Consider the following 16,231-nt stretch of genomic DNA (forward strand, 5'->3'; position numbering starts at 1 on the left):
ATAACTATAATACAACAAGGGCAACAAAAGGAAATAAATACATATTTTTTTTAATTTTAAAGAAAAATCATCTGTAGTTTCCCTTCTCAGAGGTAACCAGTTAAGGGCCAGGGAGACAGCATAATGATTCTGTAAAAGCCTGTTGATGTCTAAGGCTCCAGGTTTCTAGCTCCAGTGCATGTCCTTGGCTCGTGTGTGTGTGTGTGTGTGTGTGTGTGTGTTTGTGTGTGTGTGTGTACACAACAATCAATCTCTGTGGCCTGGAGCCATTCATAATAGGGTGACTAGTTTAGAGTGTTGGGATGAAGTTTCTGCTCAGAGCCCAGCCCCCCACGTCATTCATGAAGCTAGTGAAGAAGTTGATGCCTCTCGGGGCTCGGTCTCTTAGCCAGGTGCCTGCCCCTGCCCAGAGGAGGCGCGTGAGCTGAAGGCAGAATCTGCTTGTGTGCGGCAGTGGGTAGAGCATCACTTTGACGTGTGGGCTCCAGGTTGGTCCCTGTCATCACATGCCAGAGCGAGGCTTTGGTTCTCTTGCTCCCTCTTCCTTTTTATTTTTATTTATTTTAATGAGAGGCCAGAGCACTGCTCAGCTCTGGCTTGTGGTGCTGGGGACTGAACCTGGGACCTCTAAGCCTCAGGCATGAAAGACTTTTACATAACCATTATGCTGTTTCCTCAGCCTTCTGTTAATCTGAAACATTTCTTTTCCTCTAGTGTGCTTTCTTGGGCAGCCTGTGGGGAAACTGCTGCCTGATGTGACAGGGTAGGGCCTGGTTGAGGGACGTGCTGGTGGCACTAGAGGACCAGTGCCATGGGCAAGAGCAGAGCCAAGCCTGGGAGCACGGTGACACGGTGACACGGCCATGCTCTCGGCAGGGAGAGGGGATCGTCCTTGTCGCAGATGAGGAAGCATGCTCAGGCTGCTCGCACAGTGAGTGGGGAGCCGGGGCTGCATCACAACACAGGCTCCCGTGTGAGGGGGAGAGGTCAGCAGGAAGCTCCGTAAATATCTGGTGTGGAGTGAAGTCCTCACCGAGAGACGGAACCAGCGAAGTGAAAAAGTGCTTGTGTTTATAATCACAGGAAATAAGTTAACAAGAAACTGAAATGGGACATGTTTGCAAATTAGTCAAGTCTGAGACTGTACCCCTAAACCACCCTTTCTCCACACACTGCAGCCAGTCTTCTCTCAAACACCTGATGCACAGGCCACCTGGCGTCTGAGATGCCAGGACCCTGGTGTAAGCACACAGAGTGGGGCTTCCCTCTCAAATGACTCCCGCGGCAGCCCGGGAGAGGAACACTAAGCTGATAGGGTGCTGGGTTTGCATGCCTGGGGCTCGGTGATTCAGACTGCTGTAGACCGGAAGGGCTGGCCCCCAGCCCCGGGCACCCTCCTGGGCACCCTCCTGCGGCCTGAGCTGGAGACAGCTGGCCCCAACACACACACTGCCCGGGGCGCGTCTAGACCTCAAAGTGTCCTCTTGCGGCTTGAGGGGTTGCTCCCCAGAGGGAGATAGAAGCCCCGGAGTTCTTACTGGCTTGCAGGTGTGTTCTGAGAGACAGACAGGAGACAGCTTTCTAAAGACAAACCACACAGACTGTCAGCACACAGGCTATGGGCCCCCTTTGGCGGTGTGGAGAGGTGTGGAGGGTGAGGCAGGCCTAGGCGGCATTTCAGTCTGGGTGAGAGGATCGCTTCTTTTTCCTCAAACAGACGGCAGCTCTTGGCCGCCGTGGAAGGTGGCTCCCCCCTTCCAGTCACAATATGTTATGAGGCGGAATCTAGAATTAGTAGACTGGTGCTCAGGGTCTTACACCAGGTATAGTGTCATTCACTCGTTTAGCACTGTCAGACTCATCCCAAGTCACATTTTGTTAAAAGAGAAGGGTCCTCTTGGACACAGACCACAGTTAATGCTCTGCTACTTCTGGACACTTCTTCCTGGTAGCTCAGTGTCACCTTCAGTCCCATGCAGGTGACACTCTGGGCCCAGGGACAGCCTGGGGTTTCTGTAGGCTATGAAAGGGCCATGCAGCCGGGAGATGACAGAGTGGACGTGACTGGTGCGTCAGAGGAGCCTTCAGTCCCCAAGAACCAGTCCAGCTCCCAGCAGAGTTGATCCTCTGGTCCTAAGGATTTAAAAAACTGAGGGGGTGGTCGGATGCGAAGCTGCCCACAAGTGCCCTGAGGAAGGAGAGGACACTGGGAAGCCTGGAGTCAGGTGGGCAGTGCTGTCCATCTGCCCCTGCTCACCCAGGCCTGCGGGAAATGGCAGGAAAGCAGTGCTTCTCCCACCGGGGGACCGCACCTGCCTACACCCTGAGGACAGTCCCCAGTGGGCAACCAAGGACTGCGACCCTCCACCACACCTCAGCCTCCCCTCTCAGTGACTGTCACACAGTGAGGATCCGGGGAGCCGAAGTCTGGAAGATGGCAGAGGGGTTTGGAGCAAACTTCTTCCTTACTTCCGGGACCTGGGGAATGAAATACAACCGCCAGTTATCATCAGTGGGCCTTTTCCTCCACATCCCTCTCCCCGGCTCCAGGAGAAACCCCTCCCAGCCTTCTCTGTCCTGTACAGGTTGAGGTGACCACGTGAGGTCACGTGTGGCTCAGAGGCCTCTGCTATTCCACCACCCATTTTCTCTCACACCTGTCACTAAACAAGCCAGCTCTGGGAGACCCCCACCAGCTAATGACAAGAAGGGGACAGGGTGCCCAGACAGAATGCCGATTGTACCATCAACATGTAGCTCATTCCTTCAGGGTTTGTCTGTTTATCTTGGTTTTTTTTGATAGAGGCAGAGACTACAGTACAAAGCTGCTTTCAGCGTTGTGATGGAGGGTGGGCTTAAGTCTGAGTCATGCACATGACACAGCAGCAGGGCTCCGCGGGTGAGCTGTTGGGCCCCCCTCCCTCCCTCTCCAGAGCCCATCCCTGACTGGGGCTGACCTGGAAGCTGGGCCCGGGGTTACCGCTCCACCCGGAGCTGTGGGTGGTGATGATGGTGGCGGGCTTCATCTTGGTGGCTCTCGATGGCTTCACTGCAGTCCAGGCCTGGAACTCCTGTCTGGAGCAGAACAGTCACAGCCAGACATGGAGCCAAGCCTCCCTGACCCCTCAAGGCCCACTTCCTGGGCCCTGCTCCTTGGGGTGGCTTGGCCATCTCCACTTCGAAGGCAGAACCCCAGGGGATGTTTCCCTAGCAGACCCAGCCCCCGGAGGCAGGTCTGCCCACCTACGGAGGGAAGCTCACTCCCATGTGCAGCTCAGCTCTCACAGCACCTGAGAACTTAGCACCTGCTCCTCACTTAGCCCAAACCACTGGCACCTGCTCTCAGCAGGCGCTGGGCCCCCTCCCCTCCAGCACTTCCCACTTGGTCTCCTGGCCATTTGAAGTGGCACTCGAGGCCCCATGAAGGTCACTTGTCCAGCTCAAATCCCGGTGGCCCAGAAGGTCCAGAGGAGGCAGTTGTCAGCCTGGACACAAAGCAAAGGTCCTCTATACCTGGCTACAACTGAAATGAAAATAAGGCTCTGTGTTACGCTTAATGTTTGAGTACTTGTCTTAACACCTGAGGAGAATTCAATCTAAGGGCGGGGGCCAGGCAGGGGAGCACTTGCTTAAGCGTGCACTGTAATGTGCACGAGGATCCAGGTTCAAGCCCTTGGTCTCCACCTGTAGGCGGAAAAGCTTCATGAGTGATGAAGCAGGGCTGCAGGTGTCTGTCTCCCTATCTTCCCCTCTCAATTTCTCTCTGTCTCTATACAATAATAAGTAAGCAAAACATTAATAATAAAATCTACCAGGAGATAACATCACAGTTCTGTGGAAGATTGGTGCCTGAGACTTTGAGGTTCCAGGTTCAACCCCCAGCACCACCATATTCCAGAGCTGAGCAGGGCTCTGGCCATCTCTCTCCCTCTACTTTCCCACCCCCTTATCTGTAGTTTTTTAAACAAAAAATATAAATCATAGTGACCATCTCAGGAAAACACCCACAAGGCTCTGGGCACCTGTGACAAGTGTAGGGAAGCAAAGGGGTCTGCACAGGGCAGCTGGGCACCAGACCAAGTGGCAAGGCTGGGCCCGGGGGAAAGGCACACAGCTGGCCTATCCTGCCTGAGGCTAGGCAGTCCCGGGCTCAAACCCCAGAGTTAAGCAAAACTCTGGTCTGCCTCTTTTATTAGACCTTTATGGTCTGGTAGAATACTCCTCACTTGGATAGTGCCATGCTTTGCCATGTGCATGACCCAGGGTTGAATCTAGACCCCGTTACAGTGAAGGAAGCTTCAATGCTATGGTCTCTTTTTTTATATTTATTTATTCCATTGTTGTAGTTATTATTGATGTTGTTGTTGGATAGGACAGAGAAATCCAGAGAGGAGAGGAAGACGGGGAGAGAAAGACACCTGCAGACCTGCTTCACCACCTGTGAAGTGACTCCCCAGCAGGTGGAGAGCCGGGGACTCGAACTGGGATCCTTAAGCCGGTCCTTGAGTTTCACGCCTCCTGTGCTTAACCCGCTACGCTAGCACCCGAATCCTGTTTTTGTTTTTTAACCACCAGAGCACTGCTCAACTCTTGGCTTACGGTGGTGCTGGGGATTGAACCTAGGACCTCAGGCTTGAAACTCATTTGCAGATCCAATTTGCTGTCTCCCCAGCCTATTTCTACCTTTTAAAAAAGCCCTTTAAAACAAAATAGTGGCCCAGGAGGCAGCACAGTAGATAAAGGTGCTGGGACCTTAAGCGTGAGATGTAGGCTCAGCCTCCAGCAACACATGTAGCAGGGCAGTGCTCTGGCTCATGTGTTCTCTCTCTCTCTAATAATTAAAAAAAAAAAAAATCTTTTCATTCAGTCCTAAAGGATGGCACAGTGGATAAAGCATTGAACTCTCAGACAAGAGGTTCTTGTGTCTCCTTTCTCATTAATAAAATAAAATATACAAATCTCTTTTTAAGTGGTCCAGGAGGTGGCACAGTGGATAAGGCATTGGACTCTCAAGCATGAGGTCCTAGTCCTAAATTCAGTCCCCAGCAGCACGTGTACCAGAGTGATGTCTGGTTCCTGTCATTTCTCATGAACCAGTAAGTAAAATAATTAAGTCTCCTTCAAATAATCTCTTTTTAATAATGATTTCTCTTTTTAAAAAAATATTATTTCCTTTTGTTGCCCTTGTTTTTCTTAGTTATTGTTGTTACTGATGTCTTCGTTGTTGATTAGGACAGAGAGATGGAGAGAGGAGAGCAAGACAGAGAAGGGGAGAGAAAGAAAGACACCTGCAGACCGGCTTCACCGATTGTGAAGCGACTCCCCTGCAGGTGGGGAGCCGGGAGCTCGAACCGGGATCCTTGTGCTTTGCGCCACCTTAACCCGCTGCGTTACCGCCCGACTCCTATGGTTTCATCTTTTTAATATTGGGTCGTTGGAAAAGTCAGGATGTCTTTTTAAACAGAAAAATAAGTCATGACTGTGAACAACCCAATACTTTTTTTTTTTTTTTTCTATTTTGCTTTGGATAGGACAAAGAGAAATTGAGAAAGGAGGAGAGAGGGCAAGAGACACTACATGCAGACCTGCTTCACCACTTGTGAAGCCTCCCGCCTGCTGGTGAGGCTCATGGGGCTTGAACCTTGTGCTCGGTAATGTGTGTGCTTAATCAGGTGCACCACCACCTGGCCCCCTAGTTTATTTTATTTTAATGAGAAATACAGAGGGAAAGATACAGAGCAGAGCCCTGCTCAGCCCTGGCTCGTGGTGATGCTGTGGACTGGATCTGGGAGCCTCCAGCATGAATCTTTTACAGACTCATCAAGCTGCCTCCCTACCCTAAATAAGAAACGAAAACCAGGGAGTCGGGCGGTAGCACAGCGGGTTAAGCACAGGTGGCGCAAAGCGCAAGGACCAGCATATGGATCCCGGTTCGAGCGCCCCTCCCCACCTGCAGGGGGGTCGCTTCAAAAGCGGTGAAGCAGGTGTCTTACCTTTTTTCCCCGTCTTCCTCTCCTCTCTTGATTTCTCTCAGTCCTAGCCAACAACGATGACATCAGTAACAACAATAACTACAACAATAAGACAAGGGCAACAAAAGGGAATAGTAAAAAAAAAAGGGGGGGCTGGGTGGTGGCTCACCTGGTTGAGCGCACATATTACAGTGCAGAAGGATCCAGGGTCGAGCCCCCAGCCCCCACCTGCAAGGGGAAAGCTTTGCGAGTGGTGAAGCAGTGCTGCAGGTGTCTGTCGATCTCCCTGTTGATCTCCCCTCATCCTCTCAATTTCTGGCTGTCTCTATCCAATAAATAAATAAAAATAATAAATTTTTTTTAAAAAAAATGAAATTGAACAGCCAGACCAGCAGCCTAGCTCCATGTCCTCAGTGAGGTATTCCTTTGACAGTCCTGCCCCTTTAATTCTGTTGGGTCGCCTGCATGCTGGTCTCAGGCCCTGAAGACAACAAAGCTGCTCTTTCTCTTAAGCAGTGGCCCCGCCAGGCAAAGTGCGGGTGGCACCCGTGGTGCCAGGCAGCGAGCTGGGCCAGGCCCAGCAGGTCAGGTCTGCTGGTCCGGCTGCTCCCACCATCTGCCGCCCTGGGTTCCCCAGCTGCCTGTTTCTCAGGCCTGCGCTGAGCTCAGGGCCTGGCAGCCCCAGTCCTTCGCCCCCATGCAGGAAGTGACCACAGGGCCAGGGCGGCTGCTCAGGGGTCTGTGTGGATGGGGCCAGGGGCAGTGAGCAGCCAGGGAGAAGGGAGGCACGCAGGAGGCTAAGGTGACTGACTGATGTGTCAAAATAACAGGACTCCCTATAGTCTCTGGCCTCAGCTGGCCCCTGAGGGCTCCAAGTCCTCCCACAGAGGGGCTGGGGGCCATATGGAGACCCCTGGACTGAGGCTGGAATCCCAACTCAGCACAGCCTCAAACACCTCCCTTAGCTTCCCTGGGTCTCTGTTTCCTCTGCTGAGAAGTCAGCAAAATAGCTCACCTGGACCTGGACAGTCTGCCATGAGTGTGTCCAGGGTGAGCCTGGCCCACACACTGCAGGAAGCTTTGGTATTGTGTCTTTTCCTCTCTACCTATTTTTTTAAAAATAAAACTTGTATTATTTTTTTTCCCTTTTTATGATAAGAGGCAAAAACAAGAGACACCTGCAGCTCATATGAAGCTTCCCCTTGCAGGGCCTTTCTCTTTTTTTTTTTTGAAGACTTTACATGTCGGGGTCTGGGAGGTAGCGCTGCGGGTTAAGCGCACACAGGACAGGACTGGCTTAAGGATCCTAGTTTGAGCCCCCGGTTCCCCACCTGCGGGGGGGGGGGGGATCGATTCACAGGCAGTGAAGCAGGTCTGCAGGTGTCTGTCTATCTCTCCCCCTCTCTGTCTTCCCATCCTCTCTCCATTTCTAGTTCCTATCCAACAACAGCAATGACAACATGGGTAACAACAAGGGGCAACAAAATGGAAAAAAATGGCTTCCAGGAGCAATGCACTGAGCTCCAGCAATAACCCCGGAGGCAAAAAAAAAATAAATTGACATGTCTACTGAGAGAAGAGAGAGCCCAGACCTCACTCTGGTGCATGCACTGCAGGGGCTCCAGCCCAGGCCTTTGTGCCTAACGGTCCACCCCACCAGCTCCTGCCCTCCTCCCAGCACACACACCCCTCTGCTCTGAGAGTCAGCAGTAAGGCTGCAAACCCCACATGTACACGTGGTGGAGAGCTTTTGTTTGGGCACCTGAAAAAGTGCAGAGCCAAAGAAATAGCTCACCGGGCTAGTGTGCTCCTTTGAAGTGTTGGTGACCCAGGTTCAATCCCACAGTCCCCGATGTTCCCACTCAGGGATGAGCACTTCAGACTGAGCATGTGCCCTTGGCAGGGCTCTCCCTGAAGCCAGCATCTGCTCCCTGCCAGACTGTGCGAAGACACCCCCAGGGAAGGAAGCTCTAGGCAGATGGAACGTGCCATGTTTTTTGATCATGATGGTGCCCTGCTGTGTACAAATCACTTAGATGAGTCTGGGCCAGAGAGGAGGGGAAGACAGACACCTGCAGACCTGCTTCACCACTCAAAGTCCCAGGCTCAATCTTAGCACCAGCATAACCAGGACTAAATAGTGCTCTGGTCAAAACAAACAAACAAACAAAACCACTTTGAAGGTCACCTCGACTCCTTGGCTCTGCATCGCCCACAGAGGGACCGGCCACTCCCCTTCTCTCCCGCATCCATCAGAGCAGGGAGCAGGGTCTGTGCGGGTCTACTGGGAGCTTCCGGGGGGTGGGGGGGGGGCTCAGGCAGCGAGCAGGCGGGGGCAGCTGTGAGTGACCAGACAGGTTCTCGGAAGTGAAAAAACTGGATCAACCAAAAGTGTTTCTAAGAACTCCAAAGTAGAAGGTACACCGTAGGTGTGAGAGCAGATGAGTAGCATTTGGACAGACAGAGCACCGTGAGGATGGATACACATAAATCACAGGGCCAGATGCTCAGCACCGATCGCAGCGCTTAGCCCCAGGACTGACATCCCACACACAGGGACAGACACACTGCCTGGCGGCCCGTGTCATGTGCTGGGGTGACTGACTGAGCCCCTCGGCGGGGGTGAAGGCTCTGCCCTTCTGAGACCGCACAGGGGCCAGACTGAAAAGGGGCGCCGACAGGGGAACCCCCACACCGTCTCCAAGAAGACCAAGTCGGGGCCTGGTGGTGGTGCACCTGACTGAGCGCACACATTACAGTGAGCAAGAACCCAGGTTCGAGCCCCGACCCCCACCGGCAGGGGCAGAGCTTTGCAAATGCTGAAGTGGGTCTGCAGGTGTCTCTCTGTCTTCCCTATTGATTTCTGGCTCTATCCAATAAATAAAAGATAATTAAAAAAAAAAAAATAGAAAGTCACCCACCCCCTTGGGAGGCAGCCTTGAGCTGGGTCCTCACCAGAGCTGGGGGCTCGTGGGGTGCCCGCTGGAAGGAAGTCAAAGGGAAGCGGGTTGTAGCTCGGGGGCGCGGGCTGTGTCCGAGGGGGGCCCTACCTGTAGGAGGTGGTGGCCGCTGCAGCCGCGTCCGCGTCGCCGAGGGGGAGGACGTACACGCCCCGGGCCGGCGCGTTGGGGGCCCTGGCCCTGCGGCCGCCCTTCCCCGGGCGCGTATCTCTGGGGGCGCCGGGCGCCGGCCACACCCCAAAGTCCCGCTGGTACTGCGTGAGCGGCACATCGCGGCCGGGGGCTCGGGCGGCAGGCGACGGGGGTCTGCGGGGTGCGCCCACCGGACCCGGCTCCTCGCCGTCGGGCTCCTCGCAGCCGTGCAGGGTCAGCGGCACCGCCACGTCCGAGCGCTCCAGCTGGTTCCAGCGCCGCGCTAGGCAGCACAGGCGGCTGATGCAGGGCCACGCCATGCCCGCCGCACGCTGCGATCCCGGGGCTGCCAGGCGCCCCCCGCACCTGCGGCCAGCCCCACCCCCAACTCATAGCCCCGCCCACGCCGCTCCTGGTCCCGCCCCCAGCTCATAGCCACGCCCCCAGTAATAACCCTGGAGACAAAAAAAAAGAAGAGGCAGGGGTAGATAGTGTAATGGTGATGCAGAGACTCATGCTTCAGGCTCCAAAGTCCCAAATTCAATGCCCCGCACCACTATAAGCCAGACTTCAGCAGAGGAGGAGGAGGAGGGAGAGGGGGAGGAGGAAGGAAAGGAGAGGAGGGGGGAGAATAAAACTGATGGAGAGGGAGTCCAGTGGTAGCGCAGCGGATTAAGCCACGTGGCGCAAAGCGCAAGGACCCGTGTTAGGATCCCAGTTCGAGCCCCCGGCTCCCCACCTGCAGGGGAATCGTTTCACAGGCGGTGAAGCAGGTCTGCAGGTGTCTATCTTTCTCTCCCCCTCTCTGTCTTCCCCTCCTCTCTGGATTTCTGTCCTATCCAACATCACGATATCAATAACAACAATAACAATAAAACTACAAGGGCAACAAAATGGAGTAAATAAATAAGTGAAATACTACAGCTGTAATGTGCACAGTGAACACAGAGCTAGATATTGGTTTTTTTTTAATTTTTTAATATTTTTTATTTTGTTGCCCTTTTTATTGTTGTATTTTGTCGTTATTCATGTTGTCATTGTTGCATAGGACAGAGAGAAATGGAGATGGGGAAGACAACTTTGCCTGCAGACCTGCTTCACCGTCTATGAAGTGACCCCCACTGCAGGTGGGGAGTCAGGGGCTCGAACCTGGATCCTTAAGCCGGTCCTAGAGCTTTGAGCCACCTGTGCTTAGTAGATATTGGTTTCTAAACATACCACCCTATAAGTAAACAAGTTATCTTTTAAAAAAAAATTCCTGAGACAGATTGGAATACTGCTAAACTGTTACTCTGGTTTATGATGGTGCTGGGGACTGAACTTGGGAATCTCAGAGCCTCAGGTACCAAAGCCTTTTTTTTCAGTGAGAGGGATAAAGATGCAGCAAGAACAGAGCTCAACTCTGGATTATGGTGGTTCTGAGTGTTGAATCTGGGACCTAAACACCTCAGGCATGAAAGTTTTTTGCAGAACCATTATGCTATGTCCCTAGCCCACCAAAGCCTTTTTGCACAATACTCCCCAGCCCATGGTCTTATTTTTTAAAGTTTATTGATTTATAAGAGAACAAGAGCAGCATTCTGGTGTGTGCAATGCCAGGGACCAAGCTCACAACCTCATGCTTGTAACTGCGATTGCCCAGGCACTAAGGCCACCTCTAGGATATCTTATGATCTTTTGCCAGGGACAGGCTTCCAGAAGCCATATAGCATTTCCTCCACCACCACGGTGGACAGCTTGAGGGCACAAGGAGGAGAGACCAGCTGTAGACTTGGGGCCCCTGAGGCAGGGCTTCTGTTTTGAGTGAGCCTGTGAGTCACTGCCTTTATGGTGCTAAATTTGTAATAACTAATTATTTTCACTGAGAACTGACATCAGTTGACCTTTCCCTGAGAACTCCTACCTTAAAAATTAGATTAGGCGGGAGTCGAGCTGTAGCGCAGCAGGTTAAGCGCACGTGGCGCAAAGCGCAAGGACCGGTGTAAGGATTCCGGTTCAAGCCCCCAGCTCCCCACCTGCAGGGGAATCGCATCACAAGCGGTGAAGCAGGTCTGCAGGTGTCTCTCTCCCCCTCTGTCTTCCCCTCTTCTATTTCTATCCTATCCAATAACAATGACATCAATGGTGACAACAATAAAACAGCAAGGGCAATAAAAGGGAATAATAAATTTTTTTTTAAATTAGATTAGGGAGGCAAGGGTAGATAGCATAATGGTTATGCAAACTGACTCGCATACCGTCATGCCTGAGGCTCCAAAGTCCCAGGTTCAATCCCCTGCACTACCATAAGCCAGAGCTGAGCAGTGCTCTGGTAATTAAAAAAATTAGATTAGGCCCTGGTTCCCCACCTGCAGGGGAGTCACAGGTGGTGAAGCAGGTCTGCAGCTGTCTTTCTCTCCCCCTCTCTCCATTTCTCTCTGCCCTATCCAACAACAGCAGCAATGGCAACAGTAATAATAAGGAAAACAAAGTGGGAAAAATGGCCTCCAGGAGCAGTAGTGCAGGCACTGAGCCCTAGCAATAACCCTGGAGGCAAAAAATTAATTAAAATAAAAGAAGCCTCCCTTGGGAGTCCTCCCAGGGAAGAAACTTAATTCTCAAACTACATGTCCTAGAAATGATTTCAGTCATGAGGGCGACGCGGGTGACATGAGCACTATGCTCCACGTGCCTCTGAAGGCAGAACTGCCTGCTAATCCCCAGAGGCTTCAATTCAAAGGCTGTGCACTCACCACTGGAAGATGCAGTTAGGCTCAGATTCAAGTCTGAATTCACCCAAGATCTCTCCTTCTAGCTCTTAATTTAGCTGCAGTGTCTTTTTTAACCTAGAAAGCAAAACCTAAAAATGTTTTATTAGATATGCCACTCACTGCCAGAAAACATTACCTTTCTTGGGGAGATCCTCAGCTGTTATTTCAGGCTACGCCAAAGAGAAAATGCTTACTTACATTTATCTGTCAGCCAAAGCAGGTGAGGGAGGCGAGGGTGAAGTAAAATGCTCAGCAGAGATGTTATGGGTCAAAGTCAAAGCTTTATCCACTGTGCCACCGCCCAGGCACTAGCAGGACCCCCCCCCCAAAAAAAAAAAAAAAAAAAGGAAAAAAGGGCAGGTCTCTCCCAGCTCTCTCACCAGGTTCAAAGCCCAACCGTGTCAAATCTAACAAGAAAGAACTGGGTTCCAGGGCAGTGTTAGTACTTTTCAAAAGCAACACACACTCGGTTTACAAACCAGAGATATAAACCTTTATTTCACAACTTTGCCATAATTCACTTTCTAGGAAGACGCAGGCTGGGGCAAATTAAAATGCTGGGGAGTTAGGTGCTGGGTCTCCTCCAGGCAGGAGCAGGATGCTCCTCAGGGCCGAGATGCTCCAGCAGCTTCCAGGCCACACGGAACAGATGCACTCGCATCAGCAAACCCCAGTTTACTTGGAGCCACCTCCTTTTTTGGGGCCGTCAGTCCTCAGTTCATGCCAAATTTTCACAAGAGGCTCCCTGTTCTTCCAAATCAGTTCATGACCGTAAGTGATATACCATCTGGGGAGAGAGAAACAAACAAACATTCAAACGGTATGACATGCAAATGTAAGTACTGTGATAATAGCACACTGACATTTAAAAAAAGTGAATGCCACAGTCAATGACTAGCTTATTAAAAAGACTATGACCCCACCAATGTGTCCTGGAGCTCAGCTTCCCCAGAGACACACCTTACTAGGGAAAGAGAGAGGCAGACTGGGGGTATGGACCGACCAGTCAACGCCCATGTTCAGCGGGGAAGCAATTACAGAAGCCAGACCTTCTACCTTCTGCAACCCACAATGACCCTGGGTCCATGGCTCCCAGAGGGCTAGAGAATGGGAAAGCTACCATGGGAGGGGGTGGGTTATGGGGATTGGGTGGTGGGAATTGTGTGGAGTTGTACCCCTCCTAACTTATGTTTTTGTTCACTAATCCTTTCTTAAATAAAAAAATTAAAAAAAAAAAAGACTATGATCAACCCACAGTGTAGACCGATGATTTACTTTTAATTAGAGTATACAGAAAGGCCAGAGTCAGATGGAACCATGAATGCTGATCACTGTTTCATAGAAACTACTCTTGAAAACACCACAGCCTTACAAGTTAAACATTTTCCTATCACAGACCTGAAGAAAGCAAGTCTGAGAGCAAGTAATTTGTCCAAGGCGCTAACAGCTTCTCAGTGCTTAATCAACCAGAAATTGAGAGAGGAGGGGAGATAGAGATTGAGAGAGACAGAGAGACACCTGCAGCCCTGCTTCACCACTCGTGAAGCTTTCTTCCTGCAGGTGGAGACCAGGGGCTAGAACTCAGATCCTTGCACACTGTAACATGTGTGCTCAACCAGGTGTACCACCACCCAGCCCCCTAACTAAGTTTTCTTTTTTTAAGTTTATCCTTGAGCACTATAATGTGTGCTCTTAGCCAGGTGCGCCACCGCCTGGTCCCACCCAAGTGGCTTTTTAAAAAAGATTTGTTGGTGAAAGGCTAAGAGAAAAAGAAAGAACCACGTCAGGCATAACGGTTATGCAAAGAAACTCATGCTTGAGGTTCCAAAGTCCTGGGTTCAATTCCCTATACCATCGTAAGTCAGAGCTGAGTAGTGCTCTGATAAAAAAGAAAAAGAGAGAGAGAGAGAGAGAGAGAACACTAAAGCACCACTCTGACACGTGGGATGCTAAAGGGTGAACTTGGAACCTCATGCGTGAGAGTGCAAAGCTTTATCCACTGTGCCACCATACACACACACACACACACACACACACACACACACACACACACACACCACCACTCACTCTCTCTCTTTCTCTAACCAGAATACTCCTCCTGGTGCGCTACTGGTGTACTCCTGCAATACTACTCCACAACTACTGGCGGTGCCAGGAATCGAGCATAGGACCTCCGCGTCGAAGTCCTTTTGCTACTGCTGAGCTATCTTCCCAGCCTTTCTAGAGCAGAGAAAATGCCTCCTGTTATCCTCCCCTGGCTACAGTCTGCTGATCCAGATTCTGCCTACCTTTAAAAACAGAGTTCCGCCCTCCAGTCTCCTGTTTAAAACTGCCTAAAAGCAGCCTGTAGCAAAGAGCTGAGGAAGCTTATTAACTTGCTCAGCTGCACAGCCTGAAGTAACCACAGCTGGAGCCAGAAGCCAGGTCAGACTGCGACACTCAGCTCTAGCCAGCGTGACAGGGCGGAAGCAGCAGGGGCGTGGGGACAGGCATGGCATTAACAAAAGCTTTGGCTACTGAAAGCTCTGTTTTTGCCCTGGTTCCCCACAAGCAGATTTCATGTTCTCTGAGGCAGAGACCAGATTCTGTTGATCTCTGCTTCTCCCAGACACCTGTCTGGGAAAATGTTCTATGTGGCTTAGGTTGGTACCAAAACAGCATTTTAATCTTTTTCTTGATCTGAACATTTTAAAAAAATTTTTTAACCAGAGCACTGTTTGCATAACCATTATGCTATCTCCCCCTCCCCCCCCCCCTTTTTTTTACCAGAGCACTGTTCAGCTCTGATTTATGGTGATGTGGGGGATTGAACCTGGGACTTTGGAGCCTCAGGTATGAGAGTCTCTTTGTGTAACCATTATGCTATCTATCCTCTGCCCGATCTGAACATTTTTTAAGTATAAGACACTTAAACTATATTCACTGTTAACAACTGATCGTGAAAACAGAGGCGCTTAAAGGAAACCAAAGCCCTAGAGGTGGTGATGGGCCAAAGCTCTAGACTTACAGATGTGAAGGCGGAAGTCTGAAGACCGGCAGCACACGTGCCAGACTGATGTTCTGCTTTTCTCGGTACATACATCTTGTGACCAGAGAAATGGCCCAACTGGAAGGGTACTGGACTTGTATGCCTAGGCTCCTGTTTAACTCCTAGCACTCCTAGCCATGGCACTCTGGCATCTCTCTCTCTGCCCCACCTCCCATATGTATCTCAGAGTTTCACATGAGAGATATATTTTTTTAAATATGAGTTTTTAATACCAGAACACTGTTCAGCTCTGGCTTATGGTGGTATCTGGGACTGAACCTGAGACCTCAGTCTGTCATGAAAGGCTTTTTTGCAAAATCATTATGCTATCTCCTGGGAGCTAGTAAACAACCCTTGAAAGAAAATAGTCACCACAAAATTTTTGAAAAATAGTAAATTTACAGAAAGTAAATGGCCTTAGGGCCATGGAGAGAGCTCAAAGTACTAGAGCACACACAGGAACCCCTACATCAATCTTTGGCATCACTGCATGCCAGAGCTAACTTGTGCTCTGGTGTCTCATAAAAATAAACCTTTAGGGGGTCGGACGGTAGCACAGCAAGTTACGGTCACGTGGCACAAAGTGCATGGACCGGCTTAAAGACCCAGTTCAAGCCCCCCAGCTCCCCACCTGCAGGGGAGTCACTTCACAGGTGGTGAAGCAGGTCTGCAGGTGTCTATCTCTCCCCCTGTCTTCCCCTCCTCTCTCCATTTCTCTCTGTCCTGTCCAACAACAACTACTACAACAATAAAACAAGTACAACAAAAGGAAAAATAAATAATACAAAATAAATAAATAAATAAGTAAGTAAACCTTTGGGGGGTGGGCAGTGCTGCGCCTGGTTAAGCGCGTGTTATGACTGTGTGCAAGGACCCACTCCCCACCTGCAGTGAGATGCTTAATGGCCAATGAAGCAGGCCCCTTCCATTCCCTTTTCTCCTCTCAGTTTCTCTCTGCTCTATCAAGAATAGAAAATAAATACATTAATTCACTGATTAGAGGAAAAAATGGCCACTGGGAGCGGTGAATTCATAGTGCTGGCACCAAGCTCCAACAGTAACCCTGATGGCAATAAAAAAAACTAACCTTTAAAATAATAGGAATTTGAAAAACATGCCAATTAACAGACATCTAACAATGCTTTTTAGAGCTTAGCTTCTCTGACAAACAGATTAAGAAAGGACTGTGATAAATACAAATGTAATCGCGGTCCGGGAGGTGGCGCAGTGGATGAGGCTTTGGACTCTCAAGCATGAGGCCCCGAGTTCAGTTCCCGGCAGCACATGTGCCAGAGTGATGTCTGGCTCTCTGGTTCTCGTTCTCTCTCTCTCTCTCCTGTCATTTCTCATGAATAAATAAAATATTTTAAAAAATACAAATATAATTGT

General features: G+C 50.7%; 2 protein-coding genes across 3 annotated transcripts in view; both read right to left on the reverse strand.

The window, feature by feature from the left end:
* Nucleotides 1-1,054: 1,054 nt before the first annotated feature.
* On the reverse strand, nt 1,055-9,401 carry MAP6D1 (MAP6 domain containing 1). Its single transcript, XM_007534051.3, has 3 exons — nt 9,023-9,401; nt 2,958-3,075; nt 1,055-2,478 (listed from the first exon to the last, which is right to left on the reverse strand). The coding sequence occupies exons 1-3, from the start codon at nt 9,382-9,384 to the stop codon at nt 2,398-2,400; spliced, it is 561 nt and encodes a 186-aa protein (XP_007534113.1). The 5' UTR covers nt 9,385-9,401; the 3' UTR covers nt 1,055-2,397.
* A 2,883-nt stretch (nt 9,402-12,284) lies between these two features.
* PARL (presenilin associated rhomboid like) overlaps nt 12,285-16,231 on the reverse strand; it is a 37,257-nt gene continuing 33,310 nt past the window's right edge. For both annotated transcript variants that reach the window (XM_007534046.2, XM_007534045.2), the window contains one exon: nt 12,285-12,601. In XM_007534046.2, the coding sequence (XP_007534108.1) occupies nt 12,490-12,601 (112 nt within the window). In that variant the 3' untranslated portion in view covers nt 12,285-12,489. The remainder of the gene's footprint in view (nt 12,602-16,231) is intronic.

The sequence above is a fragment of the Erinaceus europaeus genome, chromosome 14, assembly GCF_950295315.1.
Source record: "Erinaceus europaeus chromosome 14, mEriEur2.1, whole genome shotgun sequence".
Taxonomy (NCBI): domain Eukaryota; kingdom Metazoa; phylum Chordata; class Mammalia; order Eulipotyphla; family Erinaceidae; genus Erinaceus; species Erinaceus europaeus.